The sequence below is a fragment of the Mirounga leonina genome, unplaced genomic scaffold (assembly GCF_011800145.1).
Source record: "Mirounga leonina isolate KUSES-001 unplaced genomic scaffold, KU_Mleo_1.0 Mir_125, whole genome shotgun sequence".
NCBI lineage: Eukaryota > Metazoa > Chordata > Mammalia > Carnivora > Phocidae > Mirounga > Mirounga leonina.
Window position 1 is genome coordinate 80,087,557 of NW_023270305.1, and position 25,728 is coordinate 80,113,284.

A 25,728-nucleotide genomic window follows, 5' to 3' on the forward strand; every position below is an offset into this window, starting at 1 on the left:
GTCATTAAGGAGACCAGGAATGTCAAGACAGCCATATCCAGCACATGCCAGAGATCCACTGGTTTGGCAGTAAGTATTGAGCCACAGGCTGGTCAGTGTGCAGAACCTCTAGCTCTCCTCCAGTGGCTCGTTTGCCTGGAAGGTAGAGTGACTTTTTCCAGATGACTCACATTCCTTTCTTGTGGGAAAGTGTTTTGTGCCAGCAGCAAAGTCCATCAATTCCAGAAGTGCCTGGAATTGACCTCCCAGACCAGCACACTCATCGCCCTGCCCTTGTCTGTCTGGCCCTCACAGTGCCCGAGCTGTGGGGAGCTATTCTCTGGAGCACAAGGAGGAGAGGGCCTGGAATCCACCAACAGCAGGGACTTCAGGAGGCCACCGACCTCCAGAAAAGTGGGCCTGTCTCCACATCAGCCAGATAGACCCATGCCTGGCAGAGGGCCGCCCTACCAGCCTGAAACATGTCAGGGTGCTTCTTGAAATAGGATCTCACTGCCTTCATAGCCAAGACACCCACCAAGTCTTTGACTATCACGCATGTCCTTGAGCTGGAAGAAAGCTCAGCAAGGAGCCATTTTACTCTTCTACAAAAATTAAGTGAATGTGTATAAACACAGGTTATGGATGGGGAGTATAGTGAGGGCCCAACACCATAATAAGGAAGTATGCTACACGCTCACTTAACCCTCCCGCCCTCAGTGAAAGATACTCTTATTCTCATTTGCTAGATGAGCAATCTTCACCTTAGAAGAGGTGAAATGAATTGCCTCAGGTCACACTGCTCACAGAACATTATGACCCAGATTCAAGCCTATTGTAGCTCCACAAGCTGGACTCTAAACCCTCTACAGAAATAAAATGTCAAGAATGAGAGCATGAAAAGATGGGGACAGAGAACATGTAGGCAGTGCCCATCACAATATATCAAGAAAGGGTGCCCGGTCGGACAATGCACAAGTCTGTGGGGCAGGGGTACCCTGACTATAGAGGCAGATATGGCAACCTCGCAAGATCTGGTGCCATTTTACATTCAAGTCACATAACTTCTGTGTTCTGAACCCATGCTCACTAAGCAAACAGAACTAACTTCCTTTTGCTGGTTTAACACCCACAGGGAGAACAGCGTTCTATTCAAGGAAACTCGACCAGTCAGCCTGCATACTGGGCATTTGTCACCAGTCACCAGTAAGCTGAACCTTCAGCGGAGGGCTCAGGCCCTGTGGATTTTATGAGCAGGAGTCACATCTCTGCCTCTAACTTACAAGGTGGCATGTCTGCACTGGGAGAGCACTGGGTCTTCTTTCCCAGAGGAGAAGCTCCGCAGGCAGTCCTTCATTTACATTTCTTCATGAACAGCCATACTGGGTGCTGCCAGGCAAGCTCCAGGGAGTAAGAGCGGCCAGCCGTCAGCAGAGCTGCTAGGACAACTCACAACTGGCTGTTAACAAGATGGGCTAGTCTGGGAGAGATGCACAGAGTTGTGTGAAGACTCATGGGAGCGGGAGTCAAGCCCCTCGGATGCCTCCCTGTGAATCTCTGCTGAAACTGTGCTTTTTAGAGGGTGGGGGAGGCCAGGGCCTGCGGCCTTTCCAAATGAAGGGACTTACATACTATCCAAAATCTTTTCCTTATACTTGATTTACAAACACTATCTCCCTTCGTCCCCACAGCATCTCCTTGAAATGTGGTCCTTATTCTCATTTTATAGATGAAGAAATCAAGACTCTAAGAAATTCTATTAGCTCTGAGTTAAACGAGTGGCAGAGCCAAGACTTCTGACATCCAATCTCTGGCTCTTTACTGAATGCAGCAGAAATCCTAAAATGATGGTTGTAGCAGCCAACACTTACTCTGCTATCTGTTAGAACCACCTTTGGAGCTGGGCACTGCTGTCGTACTATTTATAGATGGAGAACCAGAGGCAACACAAGACCCGATGCCTGGTGTAAGACCACACGCTAGTGCATGGGGGAGCTGTGGTTGAAAGAGGCTTGAATGCCAAGAGGAGTCTATGCTCAGTCCCATAGGCAGGGCAGCCATTGATGGTTATTAGCAGCCTGCTCTGAGCTGTGCCTGACGGAACACACTCTGGGGCCATACTAGAGGGAAGGAAGGACCAGAGCATCTCTAGGTCCCTTCCAATGTTGAGATAAATGTTTCTCCTCTCACTTAGACCTGACATGTGGAGGCAAGACACAGCATCCCCTTATAAAGCCTGTGCAGCTCAGAGAAAATGCTACAGCCTGAATCCCTCCCTCCCTAAGCGAGTTCCCACCACTGGCCTGGTCTCACAGACCCAGTCACCATCTTTGTAGATCTTATAAAGATCTTTATTGATTTGAACATGTTGGAGTTCTCATCTCTTTTTCAATTGGTATTACCCTTCCAAGTGGCTCTCTTAATCTCCCAAAGGAGGCTGCACTTGGTTGCCCACAAGGAAGTGCATCGTGGGCTTGTGAGCTGCAGGTGTCCTGATTTAGGTCAAGCTATTGTCATCCCAATATCCAAGGCTTGCCCTAATATGCTGAGGTCTGTCCCTCTGTGCCATTTTTCCAGAACCAGAATTGGACAACTTTTCATTTGTCCATGTTGACAGGTGCTAGCCATTGGCTCCTCTCAGAACTAGTCTTGTGCTCTACAAGATTAACTGACATGCTAAGGATTAAATCCCTCACACCCAAAAATGTTGATAGACTGTCATTAGTCATTATTTGAAAATGTCAGAAAACCAACTGGAATAAATAAAAAGAGGGAAATTCTTGACTCAAGTAACTGAAAAACCAAGGGCAACCATCTGGGATATGCGAAAATGATTGGGGGGTGGTTCTGGTTGTTACAATGACTAGGGAAACGTCCTTCATTTTGCAGGTGGGAACTGGAGATGGTAAACATCTTGCAATGTGTAGAATGTCCTGCCCAAAATACAAATTGTATATTTATTAAAAAGCTAGTTTAGGTGTGCCTAGGCGGTCAGTCAGTTAAGCGTCTGCCTTGGCTCAGGTCATGATCCTGGAGTCCCAGGGTCGAGTTGCACATGGGGCTCCCTGCTCAGTGGGGAGTCTGCTTCTCCCTCTGACCCTCCCCCTTCTCGTGCTCTCGCTCTCTCTCTCTCTCCCAAATAAATAAATAAAATCTTTAAAAAAAGAAGAAGAAGAAACTAGTTTGAGTATATCTTACTTCAGGCACAGCTGGATCCAGGTACTCATATGCTCCTGGCTTTGCTGTCCTCCATGTTGGCTCCTTTCTCTCAGGCAGGTGCTCTCCACATCACTAGCAGGTTTGGGATGCCTAACACCTCAGCTATCCCCGCAGAAAGAGAGTTTCTCTTTCTCAGTGATCCCAGACAAAATCTTAGGATTGACCCCACTGGTTCAGACTGGGCCCATGCCTATCTCCCTGACTCGGCCATTGTGCAGAGGGCAGGAATTTGCTAACTGATGGGACCTGAGATAAAGGCTGTCCCTGAGCTCTCATCCAGCCAAACCACATGGATTGAAGATGGGGGCAAGAGGATGCCCTATAGTGCTGGTGGCAAAAGTGAAGGAGATTATGACTGACCAGCTAAAACCAGCAGATGCCCACTCCACAGGGCTATCCCCCACCCCAGGACACTGCCCCTAGAAACATCCTAGCAAAGTCTGAGAAAGTGGCCCATCAGAGAGACTGCACCATACTTCCGAAGGTGAGATATAAACACCAAATCTCAAAAAAGTCCCATAGGAAATACGACAGACTTGGACATAAACATGGAGTAAAATTCTCAGTTTGGAGGAAGTCACGTTCTTCAGTGCCCTAAAGAATAGAACCAGATGAAAGCCAGGAGGCTGAAAGGAGGCGTCATGGAGGAAGTGTACCCATCCAGGCACCTTGGTGGCCTCCAGTCTTCATCCATCACTCCCCGGGACATGCATGGCCAGGGGGCACTCACGGGTGCCAGGCTACCCCTCCAGACAGGGTGAGGGAGGATGGAGTTTACAGACTGGCAAGGAAGGCCAGTCTTGAATGAGTAACTAGAAGCATGAAAGGCCCTGTGGCTGAGGAGAACAGGGGTTGGTAGCACATGGCAGAGGGATCCAGCCTGCTCAAGGGTGAGATTCAAGCTGCTTCCTGCCTGGAGATTCTTGGCAAGAATGGGCAGTGCCGAGATAGCAGGGAAGAAGCTCCCTCCTGCCCAGAAATTGGGTAAGCACATTTCTGCCAGACAAATCTGAGGATGTGGCCCATTTTATCACGGTCGTTTCAGGACATTTGCTCTGCATCTGTGCACCTTCTCCCCATCCCTCCCACTTGTACTCATTTATGCAACAGCTGTTTCCTAAGACTTCTTGTGCCAGGCACCAGCATCACGGAGAAGAATGTAGGCAAGACAATCCAGCTCAAGAGGCCAAGCATCCCCGGGAGCTTCAGCCTGGTGGGGCCCTGGTGGGTCAGTCAGAAAATATTGTGTTTGGTGCTATGGAAACAGATGAGCAAATCCATGATGCCTGTGTTATCCTGCTGGGGCTGCTGTGACATAGGGCCACAGAGTGGGTGGCATAAACAACAGACATTTATTTCCTCCCTCTTCTAGAGGCTGGAAGTCTGGTGTCAGCAGAGTGCTTTCTCCCTAGGCCTCTCTCCTTGGCTTCTAGATGGCCCCCTTCTCTCTGTGCCTTCACATGGCCTTCCTCTGTGTATGTCTGAGTCCAAATTTCTCATCTTATGAGGACAGTCATACTGGACCATGACCCACCCTCACAACCTCCTTTTAGCTTAATCACCTCTTTAAGGACCTGTCTCCAACCAAGTACAGTCACATATAAATTTGGGGGGACACAGCTCAGCCCATAATAGTGCCTATGCTCATGGAGACCGTGTTGCAATGAAGATCATAAGTTAAATACTTAGATAATAGCTACTAGGCAGGTAATTACTATAGTACAAAGTACAGAGGGATCACAAGGAAAATCTCATTTGTTGCTGGGGGAGCAGCATGGCAGGTCGTTTTTAGAGAGAGGGAAGGCTGTTCTGGTGGATGACGTGCATATGCAAGTACCCAGAGGGGCAGGAGAGAGCTGGGCCAAGCTGAGGGGGGGAGGGGAGAAGAGAGAGGGCAGGGCAGGGGAGAGGTGTGGGGGACAGAAGGAGGAACTGAGATGCAAAGGGTCAGGCAAGCAGGGGTGAGCCTTCTAGGCCAAAGGCAAGAGTGCCCCTTTGAAGAGTTGTGAGGAGCGTGGCACAATCATATCTGTGCTTTAAATTCCCTCTGTGGGCAAGGTAGAGAACGGATCGTATGAATGTAGGGAAGCCAATGAAGAAGCTACTGCAAAGTTCCTAGAAAGACGTGGTGGTGTCCTTGCATAGAGTGGGGGCAAGGACATGGAAAAATGGGCAGACTGGAAGGCCCTCTCCAATAAGCTAAGCCATGGTGAAGGCCAAGGAGGAAGCTGTCCGCATGTCCCTGAGGAAGACCACTCTTAGGTAACGTTTCTCTTATGTGCAGTTATTTCTTTATAAGACTGTAAAGAAAACCAGAGGAGGTGGTGGGGATCGGGGGAGGGAAGGGAGGATGCCCGGGAACCCTCCCAACTATAGGCCTATTTGTTAGTCAGGGTTCTTTAGAGAAACAAAGCCAGCAGGGTATATATAGACATATAAAAGGAGGTTTATTACAGGAATTGGCTCACACAATGATGGAGGCTGAGAAGTCCCACGATCTGCTGTCGGCAAGCTGGAGCCCCAGGAAAGCCTGTGGTGTAATTCAGTCTGAGTCCGAAGGCCCGAGAACCAGGAGCCCCGGTGTCTGAGGGCAAGAGAAGATGAACGTTCAGCTCAAACAGAAATTCAGCCCAAGAGGAAATTCAGCCCTCCTTTGCCTTTTTGTTCAATTCCATCTCCACAGATTGGATGGCACCCACCCACGTTGATGAGGGCAGATCTTCTTTACTCACCTACTGATTCAAATGCTAATCTCCTCCAGAAACACCCTCACAGGCACACCCAGAAAGATTATTTTATCAGCTCTTTGGGCTTCCCTTCACCCAATCAAGGTGACACAAGAAATTAACCATCCCAGCTACCATAGCCCCTCAGGATGCCCCATGTAGCAGGCCCAACGGACCCCTGGCTTGTGGCTGCCAGGAGACTCTCTTCACACAATGGTGGGTGCTTTTGCTGAAAGGGGAGGCCAGACTCCATCCTTCAGCCTCTGCCTCTCACCTGCCGTTCATCTGGGTCATGCTTTGGCTCAGATGCCGATGGGTATCCGAGGCTTCTTTCCTCTTCCTGGTGAGGACAGAGGCTCTGATGGCCCACAACCCCTTCTGAGCAAAGCAGCTACTAAAGCCTCCATGGTGGTCGCACTGCTGTGTGCCGGGTGACACCCCTCACCGTCCCCACCGCAGCCCATCTGACCAGCTAGGCCCTTCCAGCAACAGCAATGGAGGCTCTTTACTGATCAAACTACCAAAACAAGAAGTTTCCCTCCGGGGGGAACAGAATGCAAGACAGACAGAGATAGTGACGGCCAGGGAAGCAGGCGAGAGCAAAGGCAGAGAATGGTTCGATGCCGGAGGTGTGGACACCTGGGTCCTAGACCGTGATGACAGTGAGTGCGTGTGAAGTACAAGTGTTCACTCTGCTGACCCACACGTAGTGCTTTATACACACTTTCTCATTTTTGTCTTCCTATCAGCCTAATGCAGCACGAACTGTTATATGACCATTTCACAGATGGGAAAACTGAGGCAGAGGGCAACTAAACAACTCTGTGGAGGCCAAAGTGGTGTTGCCAGGATTCAAACCCAGGCAGTCCGGCTCCAAAGCCCACATTCCAGCCCAGGGTGTCCTGGCTGAGTGGTCGTTGGCAGCGTCCCCATCTGACCTCCGCATTCTGTAACAACACACAGGCACTAACCAGGGGGCTCTCCCGTGTGTCTCTTTGCTCCCTGAAGCCTTACTCGGGGCTGGACGATGATGTCCCCAACAGCCGCAGTGGGTTCTTGGTTGTCCCTCTGTGGCCTCGGATGACAGAGACCTCGATGGCCCAGAGTGCCAGGTGCCCCCAGTTGGGTAACAACTAGCTCTTCCAGTCAGAAAGAATGAAAATCCCTCCCCACTGCAGGTGTGCCTCTGCTCAGGCCCACAGGATGGTGCTTGGGGACCTGGGAGTGGTGTCCTCTCAACCAGCCTGAGAGAGACTGCTCTCCATACCTTGAGTTGTTCAAGTCAGCCGCCACTCTGCTGGGGCTCAGGACCAAGACGAGGCTACGGCACCCACGTCGGGGTAGGGGTGCCATAGGGGAGGGAAGAGGGGAGGCAGAGGGGGAAGCAGGGGAGCCTGGGGGTCAGGGGCCAGGTTCTAGCCCTACATCTGCCCCCACTGGCTTTTGTGACTCTGGGTGAAACTGGGGCCAGGGCTCCTATTTGTTCCATTCATTTCTGCCAAATTGACCAAACATCCGAATTGACGCCATCTCTGTATTTGGATGCCTGGCTCCCTTCCCTGCAGATAGGGAGTGACCAGGGAGATTTATGTATGCTAGAAGGATGCCCTGCTCACAGCACCGCCACCTTGCTGTCAGGCCGGCGCAAGGCACAGACACTCATCCCAACACCACCTTGGAAACCAGACAGAGCGGGCCCCAGAGGGGGCAGCTATCTGCGGAGCTGGGCCATCTACTCTCCTCTAAGAAGCTGACCCTGCTTTCTTCCATCAGAGGGCCTTGAGGACCCCTGTTGGCTCCTACTTCATACCCCTGGCTATCACCCCGTCGGATGCCCTGAGGGAGCACTGGGCTCCAGCTGTCCACCCGAGGACTCTTCAGAGTGCACAGCCCTCAGGCTCCTCCCGCCCAGCAAGCCCACACAGGTGCTGGCTGTCCATCTGCACGTCTGTGGTCACTCTAAGTGTCTAGAAAGCAGGACACACCCCAAGTCAGTCGGCCCAGCTGAGGGGTGACATGGAAGAGAGAAGCAGAGGCTGGATCCTTATCCCCTTAGGTCTTGGCTTTCCACCCAGAGCTCTCGCGACCACGACTGCCACGGAACACCAGGCAGGAGGCTCCCCAAGCCTGCCCGGGCCCTGGCTGCCCAGGTAAGGCCTTGCTAAGGGCATAGGACAGAGTCTGGGTCCTCACGTACAAAGGGGAGAGAAAGAATACATCTATTCCAGGCAACATGGTCTCAGTCTGAGGCTGATTCAGGAACCAGTGCCCATGGCCACTTTGACCTGACTGCTGTCAAGCCCCACAGAAACAGAGAGGAAGGCTCCACAGGACATGCCCCCCACCCCAGCGCATCCCTGCCTCCTGGCCATGGGAGAGCTCATGGCCACCCTGCGCCTCTCGAAAGCCCCACTCCTGTGAGAATGAAGTGGGGTGACATGAGTCTCAACATAAAAACCAATTCTAGGTACGGTTGCCCTGCCTTCATTTAGCCTGCTCTGCCTCGTTTGCTCCGCGAGGTGCCCCCCTTGTTCTGGAAGCTCTCTCTCCCTTTGGCTCTGGCTGTGACACTCTCTGCCTGGGGTCCCATGGCTCCTCTCTCCCTGTCGTGTTCCCATGATGGCCTTGTGCATACTTGCTGTCTGAGGCTCTCACACTTGTGCCTCGGCCTCCCCCTCTCCTGAGCCTCACTGCTGGATCTGACTGCTGGCTGGACACGTCCACTCAGCACGGCCCAGGCACCCTGCACATCCCGAGGTGAACACCCTTCCCGGTCTCAGCTAGTAGGGTCCAGGCAGGCTCCAGGGGCTGCCCTCCACACACCCTTCCTCCTTCCCCTAAAGCCCGGCCACTCTCCACCTTCAGCTGCCACTTACCCTTTCTAACAGCCCCCACTCCATCCATCCGCCCCCGCCCTGGGGTGCCCTGGTGTGGCCCCCCAGGTGTACGCAGCACAGTGCAACCGGCTGGGGTGTGTTCTCTCCCGTGCCTGGTCACTAAGGATTTTTCATTTCACCCCCGTGCAGCCTCTCTCCTGGTCTGTTGCAGTCACCCTCCCTGGTCTCCTTATCCTCTGCTGTGTGTCTCTTTATCTCCAGCTTTGGTGACTGTCACTGGCCATGCCTTCCCTAGGCTACACCTTTGTATCCAGAAGCTTTCCTGTCACCCCAGTGAGGGAGCCTACAGGGCACTTAATGTTCAGAAAGCTGGAGTGGAAGGGGACACTTGGACAGATGCCCTGTGGAATCCCCCTTTCTGGGGGACAATTCTGAGACATCTCTTCTTCCTTGGCTGGCTGTCCATGTCTTCCACTCCTGTTCCCCAGAGTTACTGCCCAAAAGAAAGCACCTACACCATTGCCCCATCTCAGCACAAAGTTTGCCCCGCCCAACCACACACACAGCCCTGTGTCCTTCCAGTACTCCCGTATTGGATGGAGAGTAGGAGGAAGAGGACCACGCGGGAGGAAGAGAGGCCGGGCAACCACGGAGGTTGTACTCTGTGCCCTTCCCCTGCTCAGGGCCAACCCAGAGCTGCAAAGGATGTGGCCAGAGGTGTGGGGAAGGGAGCGTCACTAGCAGGCCAAGCCCTTATTCACAGTCCGTCCTGTGGTCACTCGCTCGCCACCCCAGGGGCCCACAGGATGCCTGGATGCTGGCAGCCCATCCGAGGCCCTGGCAGCCTCAGGGCTGGTAGGCCTTCCTGTCCCCAGGGAGTCTTTGGCCCCTGTCAGAGTTCTCAGCTCCACCTGGAGCGAGCACGAGAGAAGGACCTTCATATGGACACATCCCCATGTCCCTCAGGAAGGCAGCAAGCCCAGTTTCTGTCTCCTCCATCAAATGGTCTCAGTGCTCTGAGATTTGCTTGAAACTTAAACTCTGTATCAAGCTCCCTGGGCCAGATTCCGAGCTTATGTAACTCCCTGGGAATTCACATGTGTTGGGCTGGCTGTTCCTAGAATCTTATTATGATTCATAACTTGGTTCCAGATGCGGAGCCTCAGTGCAGCTCTGACCTGGTAAATATGAGCATCTGCCTTGGACTCAGAGACCCACGCTATAAAGCACAGACCAGAGCTGTTAGAAGAGGTGGCTCTGGGGGTGTTACCTGCCCACAGCCGCCCATCCATCCCTGCCACCCCCAATTCAAGGGAATGAAGACTTGCAAACAGCTCTGACCTCTTCAGTGAGAGGCCAACACTCAGGGAGCTGTGAGGATTATGTTCAGGATGTCGGGTGGTGTCTGGGGGCCGGCCTGTACCCAGGCCAGCCAGGCAGCTGGGGAGAAGATGCGGGTCATGGGGACTGTCCCTTAAGGTGGACCCTTCCCCACCATGTGCAGTTTCCTCTACCCACAGGTCTTGGGCGTGGAATGTACTTCGTATCCAGGCCCAGAGTCTGTGCTTCCAGCCAGAGGGGACAGATGCCAGTACCCCACAGTGGGCTTGTGCATGGTCACAGCTGGACTGGTGTTTTCTTCCCCACACTTTCCACTTCCTGTCACCATAGGACCGACCGGCATCTGGAAGCCCCCTGCTGTGTTACTGCACTGTGTGAAGTCATGGTGGGGGCCTTGGGCCTGTGGGAGAAGGATGTCTCCTCCCACCCCAGACCCCAGGCCGCCTGAGCCAGGCTGCTCACAGAGATGCTGCTGTAACTTCCTCAGCTGGCCTCCCCCTCTCCAGTTTGGGACATGCCCCCTCCCTTCCTCTCTGGTTCCCACTCCTCCCCCCTCCCACATACAGCTTCTCCTAGAGACACCCAGAACGCCGAGCCAACCCCTTCTGGGTAGTTCCGTGCACCGGGCCCTGCCTGGTGCTAGAATGTGAGTCGAGGAATGACAGGCACCCTGCAAATCATCATTGCCTCCAAGACCAAATGCCTCAGCCCCTGGGCCAGGATCTTTGCTCAGCCTTGATGTCTGGCTCAGGGTGGTGGCCTGAGGCGAGAGCCGCTCTCTAAGCTCGGGAGGCAGGCTTCATGGGAACCTGGCAGCCCGCGGTGACCAGCGACTGCGAGCTTGGCACCACCTGTGACTCCACACTGCCTCAGACGATCCAAATGTAGATTGAAGAAGGTTTGGAGGCAGTGGCTGAGAAAAGGGAGCTGATGCAGCCAGCAGGCCCGGGGACAAATCTAAGGCCACCTCCCTGGGTCTGGAATGGGCGCACACCCTGCCCACTGCTAACTCCCCGCACCGTGTGAGCGACCATGCCCCTGGCCGCGAGCAGAAGCGGAGACGGCCACTCCCCAGATGACAGGAGCAACTAGCAGCATGGCACCCCCTTCGCATCCTCTCCTGCAGCCATGATCTCATGCCCACCTCCCCACTGTGGCACTTAGGAAGGCTGGAGTCTGCCAAGAGTCCCGCTTGTCCCATCAGCCAGATTCCCAGCACCCCAACATGGCCATTGGCATCAGAGACATCCCTACTCAGGGCAAGGTGTACTTTGGCCTAATCGCCTGTTTTCATACTCAGCACCCTCAGCTCCAAGGTCTCTAGCTGAATAGAATGGTTCTGATTTAGGTGCCTTCCCTGGGGCCTTGAGATATGGGAGCAATCCTCTGAGCCTCCTCCCCCTGCAGAGGAAGGCCAGCGTCTGGGGATGCAGACTCTGAGCCCCGGAGGCCCCCAGGCTGCTGAGCCCACTTGGTCCCCCAACATGCCTACTGCACGTGGGCTCTCAGCCGGCGCGGTCCGGCCTTACTGCAGGGCTCATTTCACAGGCGTTTCCCGGGTTAGAAAGAGTCAAGTTCAAGTGCTGAGTCCCTACTGACAATGTGATCTTGGGTCAGGGATCCTTCATCTAGAAAATGTGGATATGACAGACATACTCTCAGGTTTAAAGATGAAGTGGCACAATCTTTGTAAAGTGCCTCCTGCAGGAGAGGCCTCCCAGGCCCTTCGGGTTCTCTCCAGCACGAGGACCATGGGACTCCCCCGCCCCACTGGGGCTGAATGGAAATTCAGGCCCAGAACAGAAACTGGTCAGATACAGATAATAGGGCTCACAGGCTATGGCCGCTGTGTGCACAGAGAGCCTGGCCCCTGCTCAGGAGAGAAGACACCCCATGTCTGCTCCTGGGGATGGCAGCCTGCTGCTCGCAGCTCCCGCCCCCTGCCCCAGGGCCTGCCCCGAGACAGCCAGGGGTGAGGCTTTCAATACTCACCATACTAAGGCAGCAGAAAGGAGGCAAAGCTGTCCTGCAGGTGAAAATCATGGCTGGCCCCCCTACAGGAGCCCCCAAGCTTCGAAACGGGGCCAGGAGTGTGAGGGGCAGCTAACCGCGGAGCTGGCTCTCCGCTCACCAAGTAATTAATGCAAATTTCCTTGTCTCCTGCCTTCAGACGACGATCTCAACAATGGTTGCATGTTCCAAAACAGACAGTCCAATTATTTTCCCATAATAACTTCTTTCAGTGCAAAAAATAGTTCACCATTTCTCCTCATTGGTCAAAATGGATCCTGGTTGCTGTGGGTGGTGTGGGCAGCATCCCTCACCAAGTGCCTGGTCTCAGCTTAGTGAGTCACAGCCTGGCCCCTGACGTTCACAATTCAGGGAGCAGTGGTGGCAGACACCACTGAGCTGACCTCCCCAGCAAAGGCCTTCCAGGAACGCCAGACCCACCCCTGGCCCCCCAGGCCCAGAACCACCCAGAACCACTGTGCCCTGCCCTGGAAAGGGTAACCCTCATGTACAAAGAGCTGCAGAGGCCCTGATGATCCCACCCTCCCTCTGGAAGCTGGTGCCGCCTGCAGCCCGCTGGGTCAATCTGAGGGCTCATAGGAAGCTCCGCTGGAATATTTCTCCTCACAGCTTCAGGGCTACCTCAACAAGGAAGGCCAGACAGGTCAATGGAAACCGGAAACAGAAAACCTGCAGGTTTGGTGCCCACAGTGCGGAGGTCCTGGCCATTTGCTTTGTTGAAGTCCATTAGTGGGATTGGAGGGGGCGGGCTCTCTTCCTTCCCCAGGCCCACCTGTGGACTGTAAGGGTGCCCTTAGGACCCGGCACCTGTCTGCTCGCTCACTGATTCTGCACCTTGGCCATTCGCTGGAATCAATGGAAGCTTCCCAAGGTCCCAACACTGGATCCCTGCCTGAGCTCCTGAAACTAGGGGTCTGGGGTGGAAGCGTCCCAGATGACCTAATGTGCAATTCAGGGTGACACCTTCTGCGTGTATACAGCAACTCCAGGGACACACTCACAAAAATGGGTTCGGATGTTGCACACAAACTGTGACGTGTCTGGGGTGAACTCATGGGGTGGGTCTCAGATTCTTTGGGGGTAGTTGTGTGGTTGCAGCTCCACAGTCTGCGAACGCTGGCTGAGCATATATATGTCCCCTAAGGGAAGTTGAGGAAGGCTGGATCAAAGGACCCTGGCACTGAGTTTCATGCTATGACTTCAGAGGCAGATGCAGTTAAAAATAGAGTGGCTGGCGCATTGAGGTCCTGCTGCCAAGTGGGCTGCCCTATGAGCTGCAAATTCACCACACCTGGTCTATAACCGTGTTCTCAACCCAACAGTTTGTTTCTCTAATTGGTCTCATTAGAGTCCTTAAATGAAATTCCTAACAAATAACTTTCAGGATAGAAAAATAAATATGGGCAATTACATATGGGCAATTGTGTTACTTTTCTAGTTTCAATCTATCTAGCACGCATCTGTTTCTAACCCTTATGCAAGAGCTCTTTGCATTCAAGTCTATTTCTCCTGCTAAATGGTATGCCTCTAGAGGGAGGGGAGCATTGGCTACCCCTCCCCTTTTTAGCATTACACATGATCTTAGCTGTCAGCAACTTGCTCCCACCATTTTACCAGTGATCTCATTTAATTTTATTAGCTCTCTGCACACAAGCACTCTTGTACTGTTTTACTGATGGGAAAGTGGAGGGCAGGGAGGCCAGGTAGCTTCTCAGGGGTCTCACAACCAACTCAGCTGAGAGCTGAGACCCTCCTTGAAGCTTCCAGAACCTGTGCATTCAGAGCCACACACACAGGATACACCCATAGTTTGTCTACTCTGAGAGGGAAGGCATCTGCTTTAAGAATCATCACTGTGATTTCTGATGGGCATTCTCATGATTAACATTAGTAAGTGAATTGCAAATACACTGAATGAAAATCTCCCATTGAACTTTGCTGGGATTTTAAAAATGCATTCTCACAGAGTGTTTTGTATTCCAGTAATCCATTCCAATACGTTACTCCACAATCCACCCAAACTTTATTTGATCACTGACTCATATGCGATTCCTACCATTAAAAGAACAATCCTAGCACAAGAAACTGCCCAGGGCTCCTCCACAGCTCAGCACCAGCTGGGCCCTTCCTGTGCTTGTGGAGATCACACTGGTCTCCAGAGTCGCTTTTGACCCAAAATGCTATATTTGCACCCCTTTTTAAAAAAGAACAGACATGCCTCTCTCCTCCAGACATCCAAGATGCCGAAAGGGAAGAAAGCTAAGGGGAAGGTGGCCCCAGCCCCTGCTGACAAGAAGGAGCAGGAGGCCAAGGAGGTGGTCAATCCCGTGTTTGAGAAGAGGCCCAAGAATTTTGGCATCGGAGGGGGGATCCAGGCCAAAAGGGACCTCACCCGTTTTGTCAAATGGCCCACTACATCTGGCTGCAGCAGCAAAGGGCTATTCTCTATAAACATTTAAAAGTGCCTCTCGTGATTAACCAGTTCACCCAGGCTTTGGACTACCTCACAGCTACTCAGCTGCTTAAGCTGGCCCACAGATACAGACCAGAGACAGCAAGAGAAGCAGCAGAGATTGTCAACCCAGGCTGAGAAGAAAGCTGCCAGCAAAGGGGATGTCCCCACTAAGACATGGCCTGTTCTTCAAGCGGGGCTTCATACTGTCACCACTTTGGTGGAAAACAAGAAGGCTCAGCTGGTAGTGACTGCACATAATGTGGATCCCATCGAGCTGGTTGTCCTCCCAACTGCCCTGTGTCATAGGATGAGGGTTCCCTACTGCATTATCAGGGGGGAAGGCCCGGCTGGGGCATCTGGTCCTCAGGAAGACCTGCACCACTGTCGCCTTCACGCAGGTTAACTCAGAAGACAAAGGGGCTCTGGCTAAGCTAGTGGAAGTTAGCAAGACCAATGACAATGACAGAGATGATGAGACCCGCCATCACTGGGGAGGCAGCGTCCTGGGTCCAAAGTCGGTGGCTCACACTGCCAAGTTGGGAAAGGCACAGGCTAAAGAAACGGCCACCAAACTGGACTAAGTGGATGCTGTTGAGTTTTCTGTACATAAAAGTAATAAAAAGTTCTTTCAGCCAGTGTCAAAAAAAAAAAAAGAACAGACGTGCATTAAAAATGTACTAATCACATATGCATGGATGCCACACAGTTATCATTTGGTTGATAGATGTCCCAGAACTCTGATATGTAGAAAGCAACTGGGTGTTCCACATGTTTTTGCCAAGGGTAAGAGGGTGTTGCTCTCTTAATGCTGTTGTCTGCTCCGTAGCCCAGGCCAGGGCACTGATTGTGCCACACCGTATCTCCTCATAGATGGTCAGAGTCTGCAGATGGGAGGAGGGGTGGGCATGCCTCCCAGCTCAGCAAGACCAGGTGTGGGAAGCGTGGGCAGTGGGGAGCCGCTGGGGGAGGAAGGCCCACGGACCCACAAACAAGTACCGTGCCCACATGGATGGGGCCACAGGGACAGCTGCAACAGGACCCCTGGCCCCTGTCCTGAGGGCCCTTGCAGTCCTGGTGGGAGGTGACTGGGGGAGGTGATGGTGGCCCTTCTGTCAGCGAGGATGGAGACGGCGATGCAAGTGGTCAGCTGGCCACACGGGGCGCAGAGAGGGGGCTCTGCTGCTCTGGCCCCACTGAGTGAAGGACACTAGTCAGGGAGAATGTGCCCATCAGGCAGCTCAGCAGCCCTGCAAACGTTCCGGCCGCTACCCCTTTTGCTGGGACAGTTTCCTCAGCGCTGAGTCGGCCTTTTCTCGTCTATAGGATGAGGAGAGAAGCAGTGTGTGTCACGCACCAAACATCGCCATCCACGGGGTCCTCCAGTGACCACTTATCAAGCACCACCAGGGCCTCAGGCACGAGTTGCCATTGAGGCTTCTCAGCTGAGGAGGAGCATGATCAGGCCAGAACTGACAGAACTCCCTTTGAAGTTTGTCACAGAGGAGGCTGCCGGGGAACCCAGGGATGGGGAAGAGGCTCCTGCCTCCCCAGCAGAGCGCCCCCACCACCCGAGGGCTCCCAGCCTCATTTGCCCACCCCCGCTTCCGCTTGCGTCATCACAGCCTGGGTCCATGGTCCAATGATGTTTCTGGGGATGGAGATGCATTTATTCATCTTTCTCAGCCCCACCTCAGTGCCAGTGACAGAGTAGGATCAATAACCCTTTGGGATGCCTGGGTGGCTCAGTCGGTTAAGCGTCTGCCTTCGGCTCAGGTCATGATCCCAGAGTCCTGGGATCGAGCCCCGCATGGGGCTCCCTGCTCAGCGGGGAGTCTGCTTCTCCCTCTCCCCTTGCTCCTTCCCCCTGCTCATGTTCTTTCTCTCTCTGTCAAATAAATAAATAAAATCTAAAAAATAAATAAACAAATAACCCTGCACTCCCTGGGAAAGGCCAGCCTGGCAAGCCAAGAAAGAGTTCTGGCCCCTGAGGATGGGCAGCCTCGCAGAGAGAGAACCTGTTCCAGTGAAAACAAGGTTTTCTAGAGGAGAGGCCACTAGAGTCAGGGAGATGCTCTCCAGAGCTCAGAGGTGGCCTCTAGTTCCAGCATCCCAGTGCATGTCCCTGTTTTAGGGACCCTGGGACCCAGGTACCTACAAGAGAGGCCCAAGAACCAAGAAATCAGGTGGGAACCTGTTGGAAGTGCCCAGTGGGGCTCCTGACTTAGGAAGGAGGCAAAGGTTGGTTTGCTGCATAACTGGAGGTGGAGGTCCTGTCACATGCCCAGTCCCAGAAGCAAGGCTGTGGGAGAGGAGGGGATGGGGGACAGGCTGGCCCGCCATTGGAAACCGCCCCCCCCGCCCCCGGGGCTCACAGCCTGGCCAGAACTCTGGTGTCCTTCTGCCTCTGGTGCAGATTGTGATGCAGGGCTGGGTGGGGCAGGCTAAAGAGGCTGGGAACGGGTAAGGTCTGGTCCTGCTGGCGGAGGGGGAGAGCACACAGCACGGGAGCCGCTCCAAAGGGCAGCAGGGAGCCTGTGAACAAAAGCCTCAGGCAAACTGAAGTTAAGGAAGCACATTAAGAATAGCTGTTTTTGTTGTTGTTGTTGTTTTTAAAGTGGGAAGAGGGAGATAGCCAGCAAAGAAGTTATATCTAGAATATATAAAGAAATCTCAACACTCAAGAATGAAAAACAAACAATTAGAAAATGGTCAAAAGGCACAGGGACATTTCACCAGAGAGGATATATGAATGGCACATAAGTGCATGAAAAGATGTTCAGTATCATTAGCCATGAGGGAAATGCAAATTAAAACCCCGCGATACCACTACACACCTAATGAACACCTGGCTAAAATAAAAACTAGTCACAACAGCAAATGCTGGTGAGGATGTGGAGAGATGGCTCTGATAAACAAAATTGGTAGTTTCTTAAAAAATTAAACATGCAACTGGCATATGACCCAGACATTGCACACTCTTGCACATTTATCCTGGAAAAATGCAAACTACATTCACAAAAAAAAAAAAAAAAAAACCCTGTACACTAACGTTCATGGAAGCTTTATTCATATAGCCCCAAACTGCAAAAGACCCAAATGTCCTTCAATGGACAAGTAGTAAACAGACTGTGGTACATCCATCCTATGGAATACTGGTCAGCAGTAAAAAGCAAACTATTGACTGATACAGGCGACAACCTGAATGGATCTCAAGGGCATTATGCTGATTGGAAAAAAAAAAAGCAAATTCAACAGGTCACATACCATATGACTCCATTTATATAACAGGTTTGAAATCATAAAATTATAGAGTTGGAGAACAGATTGGTGGTTGCAAGGGGGTGGGGAGTTACAGGAGGGAGGTGGGAGTGGCTACAAATGGTAGAAGGGAGGCTTGTGGGGATGCGGATGGGTTGTACTGTATCTTGGTGGGAGTCACATGAGTCTATACATGTGATACAGTTGCACAGAACTAACTACGCCCACGCTCACACACACGCGCATGCTCACACAAGTGCCAAACAGGTGAAGTCTGAATGAGGCCAGTGGATGTACCAGTCTCGAGTTCCTGGCTGGAATACGGTACTGTCATTTTGCAAGACGCCAGCACTAGGGGGAGGTCTGATGAGGGGTATATGGAATCTGTGTGAATTACTTCTTAAAATTGTGTGTGAATCCACAGCTATCTCAAAGTAAAAATTTTTTTAAAAGGAGGGGCAGAATCGGAACTGAGTTTAGAGCAAAAAGGCTAAGAAAGTGGGTGGGGGATAGCCCTGCTGTAGAATTGTGATGTTAAAGATGACAAATTGAAGGAGGGGGTGCTCTCAACACCTGCACCCCAACTTCACATCGTCCTCTCCATCAAGGAGAGTAAATGTCAGATGAGAAGGGGGCCAAGGGAGGAAGGTGCCACCCAAAGGGCTAGCCGTGCAGCGCTGAGCTAGGTGTGCTGAGGGTCAGGTCCACACACTCGCCTGCCCTCCTGCTGTCCTACAAGCCTGCTATGCTGGCTTAGGCTCCCCAGTACGGCTGAGAACATGCTTGGGAAAGTCCAGAGCTTCCTAAGCTTCTTTGGTAGCACCATCCAGCCAGGCATGGCTGCTGGGGTCAGGGCGCTCCTTATGCTTAGAAGTGTCTGAGCAGAGCTAGGGAGGCTTCATGCTGGAATGGATGACAATGGTGGTGCTGAGTCAGCCTTCAGGGCGTGCTGACTGTCTGACAGCTTAGCTCTCCCTTAAGTCTACTCTGTTCCACTGTTCTATTTGTTCTCACCCCTTTTATTTGCGTCCTGATGTTTTTGACAATCCAAAGAAATCGCTGGCTGGAAGGGTCACCTAGAACAGCCCTTCCAACAGGAGGCTTACATCCACGGTAACAGGTGGTTCCCTTTAGCAGCCCCGGCTGCAGCTTAGCTCCTTGGGGGCCCCTGCTGTTAGCACTTTTAATACAGACTAAATCAACTCATTACCTAAGTACTGTTATAGTAGGTGTTAATTGGAGGTGACTTTTCTGCGGGGCAGGGCAGGCTGTGGATGAGCCAGGCTCCAGAGCTGCAGGTCTAGCACAGCGCTGACTCAGCACCGCCCAGCTGGGCCGCTGGCATGCCAAGATGGCAGCATTTTACTCGGAATGCTCAACGTTTTAACGGAATTTTTCTTCAAAATCTAATTTTAAAAAAGAAACTGCTAAATGAGCGTATGCTCAATATGAATTGAGTCTCCTACCAGTTGAGATCAGTAAAAGTTAGCCAAGTAAGTTTTGAGGAGGCATCTTTGTCTCTCCAGCTGTCTGCACCTGTGATCCTCGGCCCCAGCACATAGAAGCATCCCTGGGAAAAAGTACCAGTGTCCAGCCCTACCCCATCAATATGGTCCAGTGGACCTGGGGTCAGTCCAGGCGTCGGCATCTTCTACAAGCTTCCCAGGGACGTTAACATGCTACCAAGATTAAGAACCCTTGTTCAATGCCTTCATTTCAGGGAACAACTTGGCCCTCAAGGCTGCTAACGTAGAGCAATCAGGCTCACGAGAATGATGGAGAAGAGAGTGTTCAAATAGATATGCATTTAGACAGAGCTGCAGAAATTCCAGTTCCATTTATGAATTGTAGATTGCCCAAACTAGAATAAGTGCTAAAAGGAACAAACACACATTGATATGTAAATGAGCTGTCACTAAATTTCCTCTGGTAATGGATCTCCAACCCTCAGACATTTGCTTCGTTAGCACGCTCCCACTGACAGGTTGCCCTGGCTCATTTTCATGACTGCTGGTTTCCTCTCCTCCAGCCTCTATTTTTTATAAGGTTTTATCAAGCACCTTTTCTGGGCACAGCTCTGGGGACACACAATATGTAAAATGCCATCTGTCCCCTAAAGCACTTGGACGGGGGGGCTCTCTCGGCCTCTGAGTGCCCACCCTCTTGCCATCTGGAGTGTCAGGCCGTGCAGTTCCTGAGCATTTCACTGGGCCCTGTCTTGAAGCAGACAGGTCCTCAGTGTCCGAGAGCACCAGGGGAGGCCTGTCTTCAGAGGGACTCATCTGCACCATGCAGAACTCTAGCTGGGGTCTCCGAGAGAGCAATGACAGCCCCGTGACAGGCAGGACCTCCCGGAAAGGTTGACCAGTAACTCCGAAATTTCACCTTTTAAGGAGTGGCTTTAGAGTACAGCAAAATGTACCAAGAAGCTTGAGATGTTCATACTCTTTGGCCTTTTGGGAAATCTAACAAAAGAAATAATCACAGATGGGCACAAAAAAACTATGTCAAAAGATATTTGCTGAAGCATTATCCATAATAATGAAAAAAAATGATAAGTAACTTAAATGCCCATGCACAGGTGATTGTTTAACTCATCTGTGATGTGCAAGAGTATCAGGCAGCCACCAGACACTGTGTCTATAGGGCCAGGTTCCAGATATAATAGTAAGTGAACAGGCAGGTAATCTCTGTGATAGGCTGATAGAGAAAACTATGCTTAGAGTAAACTAAATGGAAGACAAACATAATCAGAAAAAATACCCCTCAGCTTGAGAATCACTTGTGGTTTTCATTTTCTTCTTGATTCTTTTTCTTTATTTTCCATATATTCCATGAGTTCTTCTCTGATTTAGAAACCCTTAATAATTTTTTAAAGATTTATTTATTTTAGACAGAAGGAGAGAGCAATGTGAGAGGGGAGAGAGGCAGAGGGAAAGAGAGAGAGAGAATTTCCAACAGACTCCCCATTTAGCGCAGAGCCCATCTTGGGGCTTGATCCCAGGACCTGAGGTCGTGACCCGAGCTGAAATCAAGAGTCGGATGCTCAACCGACTGAGACACCCAGGCACCCTGAGAAACCCTTAATAATTTTAAAAGTAAAAGGCATCTTTACCTGGCGTGCCGGTGATATGCATGGCCACTAGACATGCCTGCTCAGAAAGCCAGCGTCATTAGCTAGCAGGGATTCGCAAGTGCGCAATCTTCAGGCAACCACAAGCAATTCAGCCATGTTATTTTATTTCTTGCTATAAGGAGTGTAGTCCATCCTCACAGTGGTGGCCAGTCACCCACACCTCCCAGGACCACATCCAGCTTGGAGCTGGCCTAAGAAGACATCAGCCAGTGTCATACAAGCAGAGGTTGAAAAGAACTTGCTCCTTAGGGTACACCTTCTCTTTCTGCTGGCGCTCCATCTGCCACCTGGTGAAAACCCTGCAGGGGACATACAGTCCAGCTGACAGCTGGTCCCCCCCCACGGGGGACCCCAGAAGCCTGCTGAGTCCAGCCCAAACTGCAGCCTTACGGGCAGATAAGTGGTGGATATTTTAGCCGTTGTTAAAGTAGTTGTGGTACTACTGCTGTCTACTACAATTAAAGTAGAAGATCAAACCCTGCCACTTACCGGGCAGGGAGGGGGGGTGGGTGTGAGGCCTCATTCGCTGAGCCTAGGCACTTGGTGGGGGTAGAGAGGCCCAGAGGCCCAGGAGACCGGGCAGGTGCACATGCAACAGCCCCAGCTCTGTCGCACTGCAAAGGCGGGAGCTGGCCCATGTCCTTGGAGGGTGGGGATCTGTGCTGTCCCCAGCTCCTGCAGGTCAGCAGCTGTGATGGAAACAGCACGCCAGGCAGGGCTATGTGCCACAGCAATTTACAGGTGCTGGCTCAGTAGAAACTGCTGTAATTAGAGTAGAGAAGCAGAGCTGTGAGGCGCAAATAGAAAAATCTGAAATAGGATAAATCTCAGCTGAGTGGTAGCCCACAGGGACATTCCAGTCCCCGAGGCATTAGCCACAGTGGTGACACTGGTGCTTGCCAGCCCTGCCAGGAACATGCCCAGGCAGCTCAGGGAGACAGGAGGACTGGGAGGCAGCTGCCCATGGCTTTCAGCCCCTGGGTCAGCCTGGGTCCTGGGGAAGACAGGAGGCTACATGGGGGAGGCAGCTGAGGTTTCCACCCCACAGGTTATTCTAGAGAGTTAATATGCTGAGAGCTGTCAGGTGCCTCCTAGGGAGTAAGCGCTGAATAAGAGAAATCAACGGAACAGTGTGCATCTACATATAGCACATCTCCTGAGGAGACCACCTGTGCATGGCCTGGTGCGGTCTTATCCGCAAGGTGGGGGCAGTGTGTTCCGCTCCATGGACCAGGTCCCCTGCCGAAATAGGCCCTGCCCCCATGGGCCCACACAGGACCCATCAAGCTATATAGGAGCCACATGGTGGGGCTGGGTAACCCCAGAGTTACTTTCAGCTCAGCCGCATTCCCTCTGGGATGCGTCCCCTGGCACTTTACCTGGAAGCTGTGCTGCACTGCCCACCTCCCTTGCTCCCACTTGTCCCCAGAGGCCTTTTCTGACCAGGAATGCCTGGACAGAATGCCCACCTCCTGGAAGAGTTCAGCACCTCAGTAGCCCTGAGCCATGTCCTGGCCAGAGGGAGGCGGACCCCCAGGCCACACCAGATCGACCCACCTGTGGCCTCCTCACACCTACATCAAGATTGTCCCATCCCAGTCCCCCCCACCTCCCTTCACCAGCTCACAAACCAGCAATGGCACCTCCCAGCCCTTTGATCCTCTGGCCCGGACAGTTCCCCCAGGGCCCGCCTGAGACCCACAGGTGGGATACCAAAATCTTTCTGTACCAGCTGGCCAGCTCCACCTACTCACTGACTTCAGTCACTTACTGAATTTGCAGCCCTCCTACCCCCAGCTCTGGGTCCTCTGGGGCCACCTCTGACTAGTCCTGAGAAACACCCTTTTAAGAAAAAGGCAAAGTAAAATCACCTGACTCCATTTTCTCCTGCCAGGATAGTGACAGGTTGCAAGAAAATATGCCCCCAGTGGCCCTGGAGGGACAGCAGCCTGTGCACATTCGAAGGCCCTCGATTCTGGGGGTTCTCTGGCAGGTGTCTGCTCTATCCACCCCCTAACTGAGCTCTTGGGGAAAATATGGGAGTGTCTCCAGCTCTCTGGAACTGCTGCTCTCCACCTCTCATGCCACCCAACCCAGCCCTACACAAATGTCTAAAACTAACCATCTTCCATGCCAAGGCCTTCTGGAAGCAGTGCATGTGAGTCGGACCTTGAGCGAGCAACAGGTGTATGCTGGTGGGACGGTGGCTGGGCTGCTGATGTCGGCCCCACAACGTGCCAGGTCCCCAAAGCAGCACAGTGTAGTTGGCATTCAGGGCACATTGTCTCCTGCAGTCAGAGGATGGAAAGACCCTCAGTGACATCTGGGTCGCCTGCCGGAGTAGCTCAGGATAGCCTGCTTAAGGGCCCATTAGTCATAAAATGCCAGGAGAAAGGTCACATGACTGACCGTTGCTCTTATAAAAATCAGGCTCCCTTTCTAAAACCTAAACGCTTTTCCTCCCCCACTGTCTTGCCTGCTTGATGCATGTCTGAGTGCTCCAGACCGCAGCTGCGTGTCTGGCTCACCGGCTCCACTTGCCCATCTTAGCTCAGTTATCTGGGCTCTCACTGGTCCTACCACTTGTCATCAGAAGCAGATGCTGCTCTTGCTGATTCTCCCAGCTTAATCAGAGGCCTTGGTGGCAACCTCTAAAACGACCACTCTGGGTAGCTACGTGAGCAGGGAGGAGGCCACGCCAGGCCCATGCCTCGCCCTGTGTCTGCAACCCGGTCGCAGGTCAGAGTTCACGGTCACGAGGCCGTGAGTGCCCGGCGGGGAGGAGCTACCTGCTAACCACAGCTTCTGAGCCCCCACTGCCAATAAAGAGCCAAGCTTCCAGCAGTCAGGAAACGGGGGGAAGTGAGTACAAAATTAAGCTGTATTATGTCTTTCTACAGATCCCTTCTTTTACTTCTCACAAAGGCTTCATCTGTCATCCTCTGAGACCTCAAATTCAAAGCACAGGCTTCTTTTTCTTGAGTTTAGACCTCGGGGCTCCCTCCTGCTGGCCTTGGGTACTTGGGCAAGTCACCTCTCTGAGTTACTTTCAGCTCATCTTTAAAGGAGGACAATAATGCCTACTTTCTGGGGGTGTAAGGCTTAAAGGAAATGTGCAGAATGTGTCTGATGTGAGAGCTGGTACAGAGGGACTCTATTTCTGATTTGTGGTTCCCCAAATGCACCCTCTCTCATCTTTGCCTTAGACCATCACCCCCTCACTCTTGGTTAATTCCCATTCAACCTTCGGGTCTCAATTAGATGTCACTTCTTCCAGGAAGCCCTCCTTGATTGCTTCTGTGTTCCCAGAGCCCTGATGTCTGCCCCAACCAGTGAGCCTTGGCTTCCAACAAAAGACTGCCCCACCCCAAGTCAGGGACTCTGCCTCATTGATTTATTGGTCGTTTCTCTAGGACTTGGGATAGGGTCTAATCAGTACAGTGCTTGCCACCAAGTTGACACTCAACAAATTTTAATTGAAAAATTAAAGGCTTAATTTGGCTTATAGAAATAACTCATAGCCTATTCATAGAGGACCCCCACAAACACACGCAGACACACTTCTACAAATGCTTACATACACGTGCAACACCCCACACAAGCTCACAAGCTCTAAATTCTCTTAAGTATCTAAACCCAGCTCAGTCAACATTTGTTGGTCAGCTGCCACATGCAAGCATGAGCTGGTTCTAAAGGGGAAAAGAGAGAGGGCACGTGGGCATGCACGTCCACATCCATAGAAAACCAGCCAGGTGTGCAGGAAGTGGGACACAAAACAGAACGTGGCATATCTGAGGCAAAATGGCATTTGCTTCCTTCCTCCCCACAGTGGGGAAAAAAGAGAAGATAAAGTAAGATGAAGAGAGAGAAATGTTGTACACCTTTCCCCATATTCAAGACGTGCCCTGACAAGGTCCTAAACAACAAAGACTGGGGCGTTCTCACAGATTGGAGGAGACCAAAGAGGCCAGACAAATGCAAAATGGGGTCCTGGCCAAGAAAACGAACATCAGTGGGACAGTTGGCGAAATTCGAATGAGGTCAAATAGTAGCATATCAATGTTAATTTTCTGACTTAGACAATCGTGCTGTGGTTATTTAAGACGTTAATGTAAGGGGAACAGGGTGAAAGGTATATGAGAATTCTGTATTTTTTTGCAACTTTTTTGTAAGTCTAAAATTATCTCAAAATAAAAGATTTGTTTAAAGAAAATAAGCAGATGTGGCTGATAGGCTACTAATCTTAACAAATCTGCTTTGCAATCGATTCCTTTTGAAGGACCTCAAGCTGTCATCAGAATCACCTGGGACTGAAGCCACCTTCCCAGCTCCATAAACAGAGCTGGGTGGAAATAACTGGCTGAGGGATCCCTGGGGAGGGCAGAAGGCCAGGGGAAATTGGGGGGGTGGAAGATGAGAGCAAGAGAGCAGACCGGGAGGTCTCCCCGAAGCCCATCCAGGGGGACTAGTGGACGGTCTGTTGATCTGGGCTGAAGGTCAACTTGATGAGAAGAGTCCAGAGAGTTTGGGTCCCTCCGGGTTCCAAGCATCACCATCTTTAAGGATGATCCCAGCAAGCTAAAGGACACACATGGCATAAGGGCTCTAAGATGGGCAGGAAGTTCCAGAGACTAGAGCATGGGAAGCGGAAGACGGGACAGTGAGAAAGGCTAGGCTTTGAGAGACAAACCTGAGGTGGAAGGAAAGGATCTGACGGTAGTGAAAAGTAAGCGATGTGTTTGGATG

General features: G+C 52.0%; 1 protein-coding gene across 4 annotated transcripts in view; it reads right to left on the reverse strand.

Moving 5' to 3' along the window:
• Nucleotides 1-5,508: 5,508 nt before the first annotated feature.
• Nucleotides 5,509-25,728, reverse strand: part of SEPTIN10 (septin 10) — a 123,980-nt gene continuing 103,760 nt past the window's right edge. Inside the window, exon 9 of one of the 4 annotated variants that reach the window (XM_035001939.1) lies at nt 5,509-5,782. In XM_035001939.1, coding sequence (XP_034857830.1) covers nt 5,584-5,782 — 199 coding nt within the window. In that variant the 3' untranslated portion in view covers nt 5,509-5,583. The remainder of the gene's footprint in view (nt 5,783-25,728) is intronic. The other 3 variants (XM_035001934.1, XM_035001932.1, XM_035001936.1) reach the window with 3 other exon arrangements.